At 40.8% G+C, this 15,632-nt stretch overlaps 1 protein-coding gene across 3 annotated transcripts in view; it reads right to left on the reverse strand.

The window, feature by feature from the left end:
* Nucleotides 1–4,502: 4,502 nt before the first annotated feature.
* Nucleotides 4,503–15,632, reverse strand: part of MACO1 (macoilin 1) — a 62,872-nt gene continuing 51,742 nt past the window's right edge. For all 3 annotated transcript variants that reach the window (XM_037828127.1, XM_037828129.1, XM_037828128.1), the window contains one exon: nucleotides 4,503–4,800. In XM_037828127.1, coding sequence (XP_037684055.1) covers nucleotides 4,598–4,800 — 203 coding nt within the window. In that variant the 3' untranslated portion in view covers nucleotides 4,503–4,597. The remainder of the gene's footprint in view (nucleotides 4,801–15,632) is intronic.

Consider the following 15,632-nt stretch of genomic DNA (forward strand, 5'->3'; position numbering starts at 1 on the left):
ATTCCAGAGCCCTAGAAAGCCCATTCTGAGGGGATGTAAGACTTGAAGCTCAGGCAGAAGGCAGAGGAACCAAGCACATATTGAGATAGGAATAAAGCAGAAAACCTCAAAATTAAAGCCCAAGGAAGGAAGGAGGGAGGAGAGACAAGGAGTATGGCCCCCTTGCTCACATGGAAGGAGATCCTCTGAGACATTAATTTAACCAGATAGATTCCTTCCTGGAGTAAATGCTTTCAATTACTGTCAAAATGAAAATTCACACACTGACTTAAGATCCAGCTGTGCTGGTTCCAGAGGAAATTGGGTCTAAGGCTCCAGTGGGGTGAGGAATGGAGAGGCCCCCAGCAGTATCCCTGCAGTGAGGTATCCCAGACAGAGAAGTGATTGTTCTCAGTACAAACACTTATTTTGGAAATCTTTGCACCTGGCTAAATCAAGCAGTTTGTAGAGAAAATCTGATGAGAAAAGCATGTCAGCAGGAGCCAGACAGCAGATGGGAGAGGTTCACGGTAAATATGCCACTTCAAAATTTCCCCTCCCTCTTCTAGAACCTGTTCTGTTTATACTGTCATTCTAATAGTACTATTATCAAAATGCACTGATTCAGTTAACATGTGATAGTATAGTTAACGTTTCTAATCTATTAATTAACCTTATCCATTCAGTAAGTATTTACTGAGCACCTACAGTGCTCATTTTTCTAGTTTCTGGGCTTACAGTAGTAAATAAACACAAAAAATTCCTGCCCTCATAGAGCTTACATTCTAAGGGAGGTAGAAAGATAATAAGTTGAAGTGTGTATGGCTTAGAGTTCTTCATCTCCAGCTGCCTCTCCTCAAGCTCCTGATCGAAGTTTTCAAAGCCTTGAGTGTTGGCTTTTTCTGGACTAGAAGGGAGAGGGTAACAGGGTTTAGAGTCTTCATGTTAGGAAAGTCAGCTCAGGACAGGGCCTCTAAAACAATTAATATGCAATGAATCACTTGGAGATCTTGTTACAATGCAGATTCAGATTTGGTGGGTCTAGGGAAGTCTGCATTTCTAACAAGCAAGCAGGGGCTGCAGCTGCTGCTGGCCTGCAGTGTGGACAGCTTTGAGTGGTGCGGACTTCGGAGGCAGGCCATCGAGGACGAAACTAGCCCAAGGAATGGGAATTCTTAGCCAGGTCCCTGCCCTCACCTTGCTGCTGTTCTGAACTTCCATCTGCGAGGCCCTAGACAGTTTGCAGGGCAGTCATTAGTGTCATGTTACCCAATTCCCTTAGCAACTCCTTCAAGCAGGTAGGGCAGCAAGGATCAATATGCCTTCAAGGTTAGGAAACAGACTTCCATCACCCCCAGTTCCTGTCTACAGGGCTTGCCCACGCCACAGGGTTTTTCACAGCCTGGAGCAGATGGAGGTGATTAGAGGCAAGAAGGCCCTAGGGCAAGTGCTTCTGGGCCTGTAAAGAAGCCAATTCAGCAGTAAACTTCACTCAGATCCACATAAAATGATAGATTTATAGGGCTTAGAGGCCCTTTAACGGTCTAGCTACTACTGCCCGCCTCAAAACAGTTTAGTAGGAGTTTGATTTCACTGAATTGACTTTGGGAGAGGTTTCAGGTTTACTTTTTTAGCTCTCCCTGGTGTGTGAATTTCACTAGAAGTCATCTGATGTCAACTGTTAAAAATGTTCGGCCTTCCCAGGTGGGCTTTCCATAGCCTGGATTAACACAGTTGAGTGAGCATGGGGAAGGGGACGGTAGGAGAAAGGACTATTTCCTTCCTTGAGGCTAGAAGCCATGAGAAATTGTTCATTCTCATTTTATAGGATCCTTTGGAAAGATTAACACAGGAAGAATGGACATCCGACAGCTATTTCCTTATGTTGGGAGATATCAATAGAGAGAGATTATTCAATCAGTCAAAATACATTATATACTTTTATATTAACCATATAGAATGGCAAATACTGCTTTATGGCATGTAATAAATTATGTGTTAAGATGTGGAGCTACTTTTTGATGTGCCTAAAATAACAAAGACAATTAGAGAGTGGGGTCCTTAGTGGAAAAGAACATGCCAACGAGAATGCTGTAAACTGTCACATTCTGCTAGGGAAGTCAAAGGCAAAAGCCAAGGCAAAAGCCAAGCCAAAGCCATTTCCCCTGGGAGATTCTGCTCATGGTGGTAAGTATAGTGTGTCTACAAGAGACTTAAATGGCCAAGACTCAGAAAGGCTACCCAGCAGTAGGGACAGAGGGCGGAGGGCCAAGAGCAGAATTTTCCAAAATTGGAGCCAAGACCAGTTGCAACAAAGGCCCAGAGAGGCAGCTGGCTTCTCAGAAGATGAAAACAGACAAAGCCCCTAAAAATAAAGGTAGACGACACAGGTGGTTACCTTTGAGCTCAGTTCAGAATTTGCAGCAGATGGGGAACCCAACACGGTACTGGTCACAAAGTGGCCAAACAAGATTCCAGAAAATGGGAGAGGGCGAGGCATTTGAGGAAGGGGATGTGCTCTCAGAATTTTCTCACCAAATACCCCCCACCTCCACCTCCACTTGCTTTTTTAGGGTAGGAGGCTTGTACCAGAAAACAAATCTGCCTTGAGAGAGAGGAAGAGAGACACTGAGAGAGAGAATGAGAACAAATATGACTTAAGTAAGAACAGAAACAAAACCAAATTGAGATCCTGATTGATTTCTCCAAAATCGTGTCTGCCCTATGCCGAGTAGATTAGACTGTGTGGGACATCACCTCTTATAGTGGTGATGAGAAATAAGAGCCACAATCTAAGCCCCACTCAGAACAACCTACTTTGCTGTGCCCTCCAGAAAAGTTAAAAAGGCAGAAAACTAGTTTTATCTGCAAGAAAATGTTTATTCTTTTGATCCCCACAGGAAGGAAAAAAAAAAAAAAGAATGCAGCCAAGACCAAGTATTTAACGAAAAGTATTCCAAAAGGCAGCAAAATGGGGGAACCTGAACACAAAGTCTGTGACAATTTTCCATGTTTTTGCACAAAGGTGAAAAAAACTATGACAATCTGAGTAACACTTTCATGGTGACAATTACACAAAATGATTCAAAAATGCAAAATGGCAGCAACATGCACACCTGGCTAAAGCTAGAAGTTTTTTTAATCCCAAAATAACTTCGATTAAAATGATGATTCTCTTTAACACTTCTATTTTACTGACTTGCTTATCCTACTTAATTTGCTTTAAATGAGATGTATGTGCCAATTAAGTACGTACAGAAAATTTTAGAAGTACCATGTCATTCCAGAATCCATGGCAAGGAAGCAAAACCAATCTATTTGGTTTCTTATTTTTTCTAGTTTCCAAATATAATTTTACTTTGCCCCTCCCTCTCCCAGCCCCACCCCCACCCTGACACTTCCAAAAGTTGCCAGTGCAAACACTTTTCTACCAATGTGTAATATACATTCGAAAATGAAATCTTTGTGCAGTTTTGATTTATAAACTTAAAAAAAAACCTTCTTGGCACAAGAGCTGAGGATTGTCAGCTTCTTTTAAATTGTCAAACACAAGATGATGAAAGGTGGAAAGCACAGTTAAATAAAATGTAATTAAAAATAAAAATAAAATAAAAAAACCCTAGAACTGCAGCTTTTATTAGCCATCATTACATCTGATAATCTCGTATACAAACACTGCCCAGCTCCCCTTCCCAAGGTGCTTTACTTGAGGCAATTACAGAACACTGTGGTGCTTTCCGTTAAAAGAAATAGAGAAGCCATAACCTTGGTGGGAACAAACGGCCCAGCTACCAGTTTTACAGCAGGATCTGCAGTGAGCTGGATATAGATAGAAGACAGATGATGGTAAAGGGGGGAAATAGTTTTAAAATTATCAAGTTTCCTCTTGAAATGTCTCTTCCCAAGGCACTGTGAATAAGACTGCTGCTAGCTATTTTCTAGGACTAAACACACTGAAGGGAATATAAATATTTCAAACACAACCCCTGCTACATCATCACAGCCAGTCCCATCACTGAAGTCCCTCCCCCCAGCTTAAATGATGCTCTTAGAATCTGTTTGGTCCTTGGAGAGGTAATCAATTCTGTTTTCTATAATATCAATAATCATTTTTTAAAATATAGCTATATAGTCAAAATTGTGTTAGATCATTTAACCCTTTCACTCTAAAAAAGAAAAGGTTTCATTATTATCCCATGTGAATCCAAGGTGCAGGTTTTGCTTGCTTATATAAGAACAAAACAAAAGAAAACAAAAATAAAGCACTGAGAAGCAAAAACCCTGCTTCGTTTTTTTCTTCAAGAGGAAACTGTGTAAGAATACATAAAAGGCAAAACTGGCTACTTGAAATCCAAGAATGGTTTTAATGTGTTGGCCAAAAAAAAAAAAAAAATAAACTGCAAAGTTCTGTGAGGTCTTCTAAAAATTTACAAGAAAAACTGATGGGCAGTTCTAATCAGACTTGGATGTTATCTTCCCCCTCTCTGCATTTTAAAAACGACAACATATACGGTTCCACAAAATACAATATAAACTTTTTTTTTATCTTGACTGCCAGAACACTCCTTCTTGATGCCTTCTGGTAACCAAATGGCTGGGCAAAACACCCAGCTGGCCTTCATTTCTTCAAGGGCTGGTAAACAGAAGCATTGGGATCAAGTCCAGAGGGGCTGGTCTCCACAAATTTGGAAGAGTAATGGGGGGAAACGGGGCTCAGGGGGCTGGTGGCAGCACTGTATGTTATGCTGGGCATGACGGCCATGACTTCGGCTATCTTCTGTTTTAGGTCCTTGATTTCCTGGTCTTTCTGAAGGATTTGTCCTGGAAGATCAAAGACACACCATTAGTGAGGAAAGAATGCCCTCCTGGAACAATCCCTGAGTAGATTCGGTTCAGTGTGAATAACTCCAGTCTCAGTGGTTTGTAAGGGTAGACAAATTTCTTCTGTAGGGGGCCAGAAAGTAAATATTTTAGGCTTTGAGGGCCATATATTGTCTTTGTTTTTTGTTTTGTTTTAAACCATGGAAAAGTGTAAACACCATTCTTGGCTCACAGGCAGTACAAGAACAGGCAGCAGGCCAGATTCGGCCTGTGTGGGCGGACCATAGTTTACTGACCCCTGATTTAGAGGTAAAAAGGTATTCTGTTCAGGTAGGTGTGACTATAGTAAAGAGGACCATTTCCAGGAGCCATGTTTTAAACATGGCCGTCACCTGGGACAGCCTAAGAGTGGTGTTGATCTTGAATTGTGGCTCTACCTCTTGAGCTGCAATTTCCCCACCCTTCTGCCACCTCTGGGAGGAGGGACCACCTGTGGGGGTCAGACCAAGGATAGAGAACCTCTTGGCCCAGTGCCCTTCAGATCAGCTGGATGCTTTAACATAATCCCTCTTCAGCCTCACAGCGCACTCGGCCTCACTATAGTTCACTTTCTTGATTCAACCAGTTCCCACCTGTCTCTGGCCACTTCCCTTTCTGAGCTTCTCCTGCTCTCGTTGCCTGGTTAACTCTGGAGGTTTCTGTTTCTACTTCCTCAGCAAAGCTTTCCTTGATTCTCTCATCTCAATCAGCCCTCTCCCTCCTAGATTCTCAACACACCCTAAACTTTCTGTGCCGGTTTCAATGTATTACGTCCCCCAAAACGCCATTATCTTTGATGCAATCTTGTGTGGGCAGATGTATTAGTGTTGATTAGACTGTAATTCTTTGAGTTTTCCATGGAGATGTGACCCACCCAACTGTAGGTGATTAACTCTGACTGGACAGTTTCCATGAAGTACGAGCCTTGATTAGTTTACTGGAGCACTATATAAGCTCAGACAGAACAAGCGAGCTTGCTACAGCCAAGAGGGATACAGTCAAGAAAGCACATGAGCTGAGAGAGGAGCTCAGCTGAAAACGGCCACTGAAAGCAGACTTTTGCTCCAGAAAAGCTAAGAGAGGACAAACGCCCCAAGAGCAACTAAGAGTGGCATTTTTGAGGGGCTGAAGCGTAGGGAGGAACGTCCTGGGAGAAAGCCATTTTGAAACCAGAACTCTGGAGCAGATGCCAGCCACATGCCTTCCCAGCTAACAGAGGTTTTCCGGACACCATTGGCCATCCTCCAGTGAAGGTACCCGATTGTTGACGTGTTTACCTTGGACACTTTATGCCCTTAAAACTGTAACTGTGTAACCAAATAAACCCCCTTTTATAAAAGCCAATGCATTTCTGGTGTTTTGCATTCTGGCAGCATTAGCAAATCAGAACACTTTCCTTCCTGTCACTTATCCTTTGTAATAAAAATTACAATAGCTGACACTCACATGGGGCTTGGTACGTGCCAGTCATTGTTCTAAGTGCTTATATACATTAACTCCTTTGTTTCTCACAACAATACTATGAGGTTTTATTATTATCAACATCCATTATATAGATGAGGAAACTGTGGCATAGAGAGGTTAAGTGTCTTGGCTCAAGGGATATAGCTATCAAAAAAGTCAAAATTCAAACCCATGTAGTCTAGCTTCAGAGTCTGCCCTCCTACCAACTGCACTCTTCCATCTTTTGCAACTATGTATTCATCTAGGTGATGACTGTGTCTCTCCACTTGACCACCAGCTCCTTAGGATGGACACTATTTTTTTTTTCATTGCTGTATCCCTAGTGCCCTGGTCATTAAATATCTGATGGCTGGATGAGGTAGATATCATTATCTCTATTTTAAAGATGGGAAAGCCGAAGTTCTGCAAGTTGTGTATCTTGCACAAGTCATTCAGTTATTAAGAGGTGGAGCAGGATTTGAATTCATAGCCACTTTGTTCCAAAGCCTGTGCAATTTCCATCCTTCTATGAAGCTTCCTGGCCTACTGGGAGAAAGAAACACTTAAGAGAGGAGCCTTTCGGGAACTTAAACTTTTTTTTTTTTTTTTTTTTTTAAAGGTTGTTTGTGAGTTGCGTTCATTTTGAGACTGTTCATGGGTCCTATAGAAGACAGTACTCTATATTTGAAATGTAAGAGAGCATGGTTGCATTTTTTAAAAAGGATGTAGAAGAGGTGAAGTCATTTGGAAGCCAAGATGAATCAAATGATATAGAAAGTGGGAAGGAGAAAAGCAACAGGGGTTTGATTTGAATTACAAAATTGGGTTTCTTATTAGAGTATTCTGAGCCTGACAGTGGAGGAAAGTAGTGGGAAAAGCAGCAACAAAGAGCAACAGAAAGGAACTGCTCCCTCTTGCTTCCTTTGGGTCCCCTCAGCTTTAAGTAAGCTTCAATGAAATAAGCTTCAGTGGCAGAGAGATTTCAAAAGGAGCTGAGAGGTCACTCTGGTGGGCACTCTTATGCACAATACAGACAACCCTTTTTAGGTTCTAATGAATTGGAATAGCTAGCAGTAAATACCTGAAACTATCAAACTATAACCCAGAACCCCTGAATCTTCAAGATGATTGTATAAAAATGTAGCTTATGAGGGGTGACAATGTGATTGGGAAAGCCATATGGACCACACTCCCTTTCGTCCAGTGTATGGATGGATGAGTAGAAAAATGGGGGCAAAAAAAAAAAAAAAAAAAAAAAAGGCACCCAGTGTTCTTTTTTAATTGTTCTTTTTCACTTTAACTTTTATTCTTATTATTTTTGTGTGTGTAGTAATGAAAATGTTCAAAAATTAATTTTGGTGATGAACGCACAACTATATAATGGTATTGTGAACAACTGAATGTACGCTTTGTATGACTGCATGGTATGTGAATATATCTCAATAAAATTGAATTTAAAAAAAGATCAAAGAAAAAAAAAGCAAGCATCAAATACCCTCTCTTTTTCTTTGAATGAAATAAGCCTCAGATGACTAAAATACCTAACATCTGATATGAGCCACTGTTACCTTTTGCCATGCAGACTGAAGTTTGATTTCCTTAATCAGTAACATGCAAACATTCCCAGAGCTTTGGAAAGGACAGTTTTCTTTGTTTCTTTGTTTCTTTGTTTCTTTGTCATTTTATGGGGATTCCTGGGATGACACCACTTTATATTCTGTGCTGGAAAGCCAAGCTTCTCCTGGCTACTCTGAGACTAGGTGCATACCCAAGTGATCAGGGACGAGGCAGACAGGGGGTGGCCATTCCTCAGGAAGCTGAGCCAGGCAGGCAAAAATCCAGTGCAAGATCAGAATTCGGGCTTTAGAGCAGGATTCCCAGATACCTTCTTTTTAAATGCCTTTCCCTGAGTCCAGACTCTTCTGTTAATGCAGCCTGATTCTCAGCTCGTTTCTCTTCTTGCTTCATTGCCTGGGCCATCCCAGCCACTCCTATGACTTCACAAAACTTCTTACAATTTCCAGTCCTCCCACCCCTACCTCTAGCAGTTTTGGCCTCTCTCTGGGATTTAGGCCCAAAGATTCTGTCAACTGGTGAATCTTTCCAGAGGTGTCTGGAAAGCACCTCTATATCAAAACATTCAAAACCAAACTCATTCTCTCTTCTGACCTCCTAAACCTGTTCTGCTCTTCTTCCTTCGTTCCACCAACTTTATCCTTCCAGCTCCCTCAGGCATCTCCACGCCCTTTCACTCACCTGACCCAATACACATCACTTCTTCGACAGAAGATAATAATAAGTTTCCTAACTGGCCTCTCTGCCTCCACTTAATAGCACCTTTCAATTTCATCTTTCACAGTACTATCGGGGAGGAGATTTCCAAAGTAATGGTCAGAAAGTGTCACCCCCTTCCTCCTGAAAATCTAGGGAATACATTTAGTGTGGCTTCATTCACAGTCCTCCTAAGCTCCCACTCTCTTCTTCGACAGCCCCCAGCTTGAGGCCACCTGGACATTCCAAGCACTTTCTTTCCTTAACACTAGTCCCTCAGGTAACAATGCTCTTCCCTACCATTCTCGGCTCTCAGAATTTATCCTTCAAAGCCCTTTAGTGCCCTCTGCATGAAGCCATCCCTGATCTCTCCTCTGGCCTCTCTAGCACTCTGCCTCTCCCTAACAGCCTTTCTGCTTGGCTCACTCTGCTTACTGCAACAATTCTCAAAGTGGAGTCACAGAGTTCACAAGGCCAAACCCATTTTCTTAATGATACTAAAACTGTATCTGCCTTCTTTACTTTCATTCTCTCGTGAGTATAACTGGAGTTTTCCGAAAACTACATGATGTGTGATATCACAACAGACAATGTAGAAGCAGAGAAGAGAATCAAATATTAAAGAGATTTACTAAATGTAAAACAATGACACTTCTCTCACTAATTTTTTTGTGGAAAATACAGTTTATTTCTCATAAAAAATCATTATTTATCTTGACATGTCTTACGTTTATTATTATTTTTAAGTGAATTAATAAATGTTTTATGTTTTAACTGCTAATAGGTAAATATTGATATAATCCATTTAAAAAAATCTCTTTGGAGTACTCAATAATTTTAAGAGTGTAAACGGGTCCCAAAGACCAGAAAGTTTGAGAACCACAGCCCTAGTAATCTCCCACTAGACTATGTCTTGTTCTTTTGCCTCCCCTTTAATTCCTAGTACAGAGGCGGGGCAAGATGGCGGACTGGTGAGCTGTATGTTTTAGTTACTCCTCCAGGAAAGTAGGTAGAAAGCCAGGAACTGCGTGGACTGGACACCACAGAGCAATCTGACTTTGGGCATACTTCATACAACACTCATGAAAACGTGGAACTGCTGAGATCAGCGAAATCTGTAAGTTTTTGTGGCCAGGGGACCCGCACCCCTCCCTGCCAGGCTCAGTCCCGTGGGAGGAGGGGCTGTCAGCTCCGGGAAGGAGAAGGGAGAACTGCAGTGGCAGCCCTTATTGGAAACTCATTCTACTGATCCAAACTCCAACCACAGATAGACTGAGACCAGACACCAGAGAATCTGAGAGCAGCCAGCCCAGCAGAGAGGAGACAGGCATAGAAAAAAATAGCACGAAAAACTCCAAAATAAAAGCGGAGGATTTTTGGAGTTCTGATGAACATAGAAAGGAGAAGGGCAGAGCTCAGGCCCTGAGGCTCATATGCAAATCCCGAAGAAAAGCTGATCTCTCTGCCCTGTGGACCTTTCCTTAATGGCCCTAATTGCTTTGTCTCTTAGCATTTAAATAACACATTAGATCTCTGAGGAGGGCCCTTTTTTTAAATCCTTTTTTCTTTCTCTAAAACAATTACTCTAAGAAGCCCAATACAGAAAGCTTCAAAGACTTGCAATTTGGGCAGGTCAAGACAAGAGCAGAACTAAGAGAGCTCTGAGACAAAAGGAAATAATCCAGTGGCTGAGAAAATTCACTAAACACCACAACTTCCCAAGAAAAGGGGGGTGTCCGCTCACAGACACCATCCTGGTGGACAGGAAACACTCCTGCCCATTGCCAGCCCCATAGCCCAGAGCTGCCCCAGACAACCCAGTGTGACGGAAGTGCTTCAAATAACAGGCACACACCACAAAACTGGGTGTGGACATTAGCCTTCCCTGCAACCTCAGCTGAGTATCCCAGAGTTGGGAAGGTGGAGCAGTGTGAATTAACAAAGCCCCATTCAGCTATCATTTCAGCAGACTGGGAGCCTCCCTACACAGCCCAGCAGCCCAGAACTGCCCGGGGGGGAAGGCACACACCTGTGACATAGCACAGTCATCCCTCAACAGAGGACCCGGGGTGCACAGCCTGGAAGAGGGGCCCACTTGCAAGTCTCAGGAGCCATACACCATTACCAAGGACTTGTGGGTCAGTGGCAGAGACAAACTGTGGCAGGACTGAATTGAAGGATTAGACTATTGCAGCAGCTTTAAAACTCTAGGATCACCAGGGAGATTTGATTGTTAGAACCACCCCCCCTCCCTGACTGCCCAGAAACACGCTCCATATACAGGGCAGGCAACACCAACTACACACGCAAGCTTGCTACACCAATTGGACCCCACAAGACTCACTCCCCCACTCACCAAAAAGGCTAAGCAGGGGAGACCTGGCTTGTGGAGAACAGGTGGCTCGTGGACGCCACATGCTGGTTAGTTAGAGAAAGTGTAATCCACGAAGCTGTAGATCTGATAAATTAGAGATAAGGACTTCAATTGGTCTACAAATCCTAAAAGAACCCTATCAAGTTCAGCAAATGCCAAGAGGCCAAAAACAACAGAAAATTATAAAGCATATGAAAAAACCAGACGATATGGATAACCCAAGCCCAAGCACCCAAATCAAAAGATCAGAAGAGACACAGCACCTAGAGCAGCTACTCAAAGAACTAAAGATGAACAATGAGACCATACTATGGGATACAAAGGACATCAAGAAGACCCTAGAAGAGCATAAAGAAGACATTGCAAGACTAAATAAAAAAATGGATGATCTTACGGAAATTAAAGAAACTGCTGACCAAATTAAAAAGATTCTGGACACTCATAGTACAAGACTAGAGGAAGTTGAACAACGAATCAGTGACCTGGAAGATGACAGAATGGAAAATGAAAGCATAAAAGAAAGAATGGGGAAAAAAATTGAAAAAATCGAAATGGACCTCAGGGATATGACAGATAATATGAAATGTCTGAATATAAGACTCATTGGTGTTCCAGAAGGGGAACAAAAGGGTAAAGGTCTAAGAAGAGTATTCAAAGAAATTGTTGGGGAAAACTTCCCAAATCTTCTAAACAACATAAATACACAAATCATAAATGCTCAGCGAACTCCAAATAGAATAAATCCAAATAAACCCACTCCGAGACATATTCTGATCACACCGTCAAACACGGAACAGAAGGAGCAAGTTCTGAAAGCAGCAAGAGAAAAGCAATTGACCACATACAAAGGAAACAGCATAAGACTAAGTAGTGACTACTCAGCAGCCACCATGGAGGCGAGAAGGCAGTGGCACGATATATTTAAAATTCTGAGTGAGAAAAATTTCCAACCAAGAATACTTTATCCAGCAAAGCTCTCCTTCAAATTTGAGGGAGAGCTTAAATTTTTCACAGACAAACAAATGCTGAGAGAATTTGCTAACAAGAGACCTGCCCTACTGGAGATACTCAAGGGAGCCCTACAGACAGAGAAACAAAGAAAGGACAGAGAGACTTGGAGAAAGGTTCAGTACTAAAGAGATTCGGTATGGGTACAATAAAGGATATTAATAGACAGAGGGGAAAAATATGACAAACATAAACCAAAGGATAAGATGGCTGATTCAAGAAATGCCTTCACGGTTATAACGTTGAATGTAAATGGATTAAAGTCCCCAATTAAAAGATACAGATTCGCAGAATGGATCAAAAAAAATGAACCATCAATATGTTGCATACAAGAGACTCATCTTAGACACAGGGACACAAAGAAACTGAAAGTGAAAGGATGGAAAAAAATATTTCATGCAAGCTACAGCCAAAAGAAAGCAGGTGTAGCAATATTAATCTCAGATAAAATAGACTTCAAATGCAGGGATGTTTTGAGAGACAAAGAAGGCCACTACATACAAATAAAAGGGGCAATTCAACAAGAAGAAATAACAATCGTAAATGTCTATGCACCCAATCAAAGTGCCACAAAATACATGAGAGAAACACTGGCAAAACTAAAGGAAGCAATTGATGTTTCCACAATAATTGTGGGAGACTTCAACACATCACTCTCTCCTATAGATAGATCAACCAGACAGAAGACCAATAAGGAAATTGAAAACCTAAACAATCTGATAAATGAATTAGATTTAACAGACATATACAGGACATTACATCCCAAATCACCAGGATACACATACTTTTCTAGTGCTCACGGAACTTTCTCCAGAATAGATCATATGCTGGGACATAAAACAAGCCTCAATAAATTTAAAAAGATTGACCACAATGGAATACAATTAGAAGTCAATAACCATCAGAGACTTAGAAAATTCACAAATACCTGGAGGTTAAACAACACACTCCTAAACAATCAGTGGGTTAACGAAGAAATAGCAACAGAAATTGCTAAATATATAGAGACGAATGAAAATGAGAACACAACATACCAAAACCTATGGGATGCAGCAAAAGCAGTGCTGAGGGGGAAATTTATAGCACTAAACGCATATATTAAAAAGGAAGAAAGAGCCAAAATCAAAGAACTAATGGATCAACTGAAGAAGCTAGAAAATGAACAGCAAACCAATCCTAAAGCAAGTACAAGAAAAGAAATAACAAGGATTAAAGCAGAAATAAATGACATAGAGAACAAAAAAACAATAGAGAGGATAAATATCACCAAAAGTTGGTTCTTTGAGAACATCAACAAGATTGACAAGCCCCTAGCTAGACTGACAAAATCAAAAAGAGAGAAGACCCATATAAACAAAATAATGAATGCAAAAGGTGACATAACTGCAGATCCTGAAGAAATTAAAAAAATTATAAGAGGATACTATGAACAACTGTATGGCAACAAATTGGATAATGTAGAGGAAATGGACAATTTCCTGGAAACATATGAACAACCTAGACTGACCAGAGAAGAAATAGAAGACCTCAACCAACCCATCACAAGCAAAGAGATCCAATCAGTCATCAAAAAGCTTCCCACAAATAAATGCCCAGGGCCAGATGGCTTCACAGGGGAATTCTACCAAACTTTCCAGAAAGAACTGACACCAATCTTACTCAAACTCTTTCAAAACATTGAAGAAAATGGAACACTACCTAACTCATTTTATGAAGCTAACATCAATCTAATACCAAAACCAGGCAAAGATGCTACAAAAAAGGAAAACTACCACCCAATCTCCCTAATGAATATAGATGCAAAAATCCTCAACAAAATACTTGCAAATCGAATCCAAAGACACATTAAAAAAATCATACACCATGACCAAGTGGGGTTCATTCCAGGCATGCAAGGATGGTTCAACATAAGAAAATCAATCAATGTATTACAACACATTAACAAGTCAAAAGGGAAAAATCAATTGATCATCTCAATAGATGCTGAAAAAGCATTTGACAAAATCCAACATCCCTTTTTGATAAAAACACTTCAAAAGGTAGGAATTGAAGGAAACTTCCTCAATATGATAAAGAGCATATATGAAAAACCCACAGCCAGCATAGTACTCAATGGTGAGAGACTGAAAGCCTTCCCTCTAAGATCAGGAACAAGACAAGGATGCCCGCTGTCACCACTGTTATTCAACATTGTGCTGGAAGTGCTAGCCAGGGCAATCCGGCAAGACAAAGAAATAAAAGGCATCCAAATTGGAAAAGAAGAAGTAAAACTGTCATTGTTTGCAGATGATATGATCTTATATCTAGAAAACCCTGCGAAATCGACGATACAGCTACTAGAGCTAATAAACAAATTTAGTAAAGTAGCGGGATACAAGATTAATGCACATAAGTCAGTAATGTTTCTATATGCTAGAAATGAACAAACTGAAGAGACACTCAAGAAAAAGATACCATTTTCAATAGCAACTAAAAAAATCAAGTACCTAGGAATAAACTTAACCAAAGATGTAAAAGACCTATACAAAGAAAACTACATAACTCTACTAAAAGAAATAGAAGGGGACCTTAAAAGATGGAAAAATATTCCATGTTCATGGACAGGAAGGCTAAATGTCATTAAGATGTCAATTCTACCCAAACTCATCTACAGATTCAATGCAATCCCAATCAAAATTCCAACAACCTACTTTGCAGACTTGGAAAAGCTAGTTATCAAATTTATTTGGAAAGGGAAGATGCCTCGAATTGCTAAAGACACTCTAAAAAAGAAAAATGAAGTGGGAGGACTTACACTCCCTGACTTTGAAGCTTATTATAAAGCCACAGTTGCCAAAACAGCATGGTACTGGCGCAAAGATAGACATATAGATCAATGGAATCAAATTGAGAATTCAGAGATAGACCCTCAGATCTATGGCCGACTGATCTTTGATAAGGCCCCCAAAGTCACTGAACTGAGTCATAATGGTCTTTTCAACAAATGGGGCTGGGAGAGTTGGATATCCATATCCAAAAGAATGAAAGAGGACCCCTACCTCACCCCCTACACAAAAATTAACTCAAAATGGACCAAAGATCTCAATATAAAAGAAAGTACCATAAAACTCCTAGAAGATAATGTAGGAAAACATCTTCAAGACCTTGTATTAGGCGGCCACTTCCTAGACTTTACACCCAAAGCACAAGCAACAAAAGAAAAAATAGATAAATGGGAACTCCTCAAGCTTAGAAGTTTCTGCACCTCAAAGGAATTTCTCAAAAAGGTAAAGAGGCAGCCAACTCAATGGGAAAAAATTTTTGGAAACCATGTATCTGACAAAAGACTGATATCTTGCATATACAAAGAAATCCTACAACTCAATGACAATAGTACAGACAGCCCAATTATAAAATGGGCAAAAGATATGAAAAGACAGTTCTCTGAAGAGGAAATACAAATGGCCAAGAAACACATGAAAAAATGTTCAGCTTCACTAGCTATTAGAGAGATGCAAATTAAGACCACAATGAGATACCATCTAACACCGATTAGAATGGCTGCCATTAAACAAACAGGAAACTACAAATGCTGGAGGGGATGTGGAGAAATTGGAACTCTTATTCACTGTTGGTGGGACTGTATAATGTTTCAGCCACTCTGGAAGTCAGTCTGGCAGTTCCTTAGAAAACTAGATATAGAGTTACCATTCGATCC

The sequence above is a fragment of the Choloepus didactylus genome, chromosome 2, assembly GCF_015220235.1.
Source record: "Choloepus didactylus isolate mChoDid1 chromosome 2, mChoDid1.pri, whole genome shotgun sequence".
Taxonomy (NCBI): domain Eukaryota; kingdom Metazoa; phylum Chordata; class Mammalia; order Pilosa; family Megalonychidae; genus Choloepus; species Choloepus didactylus.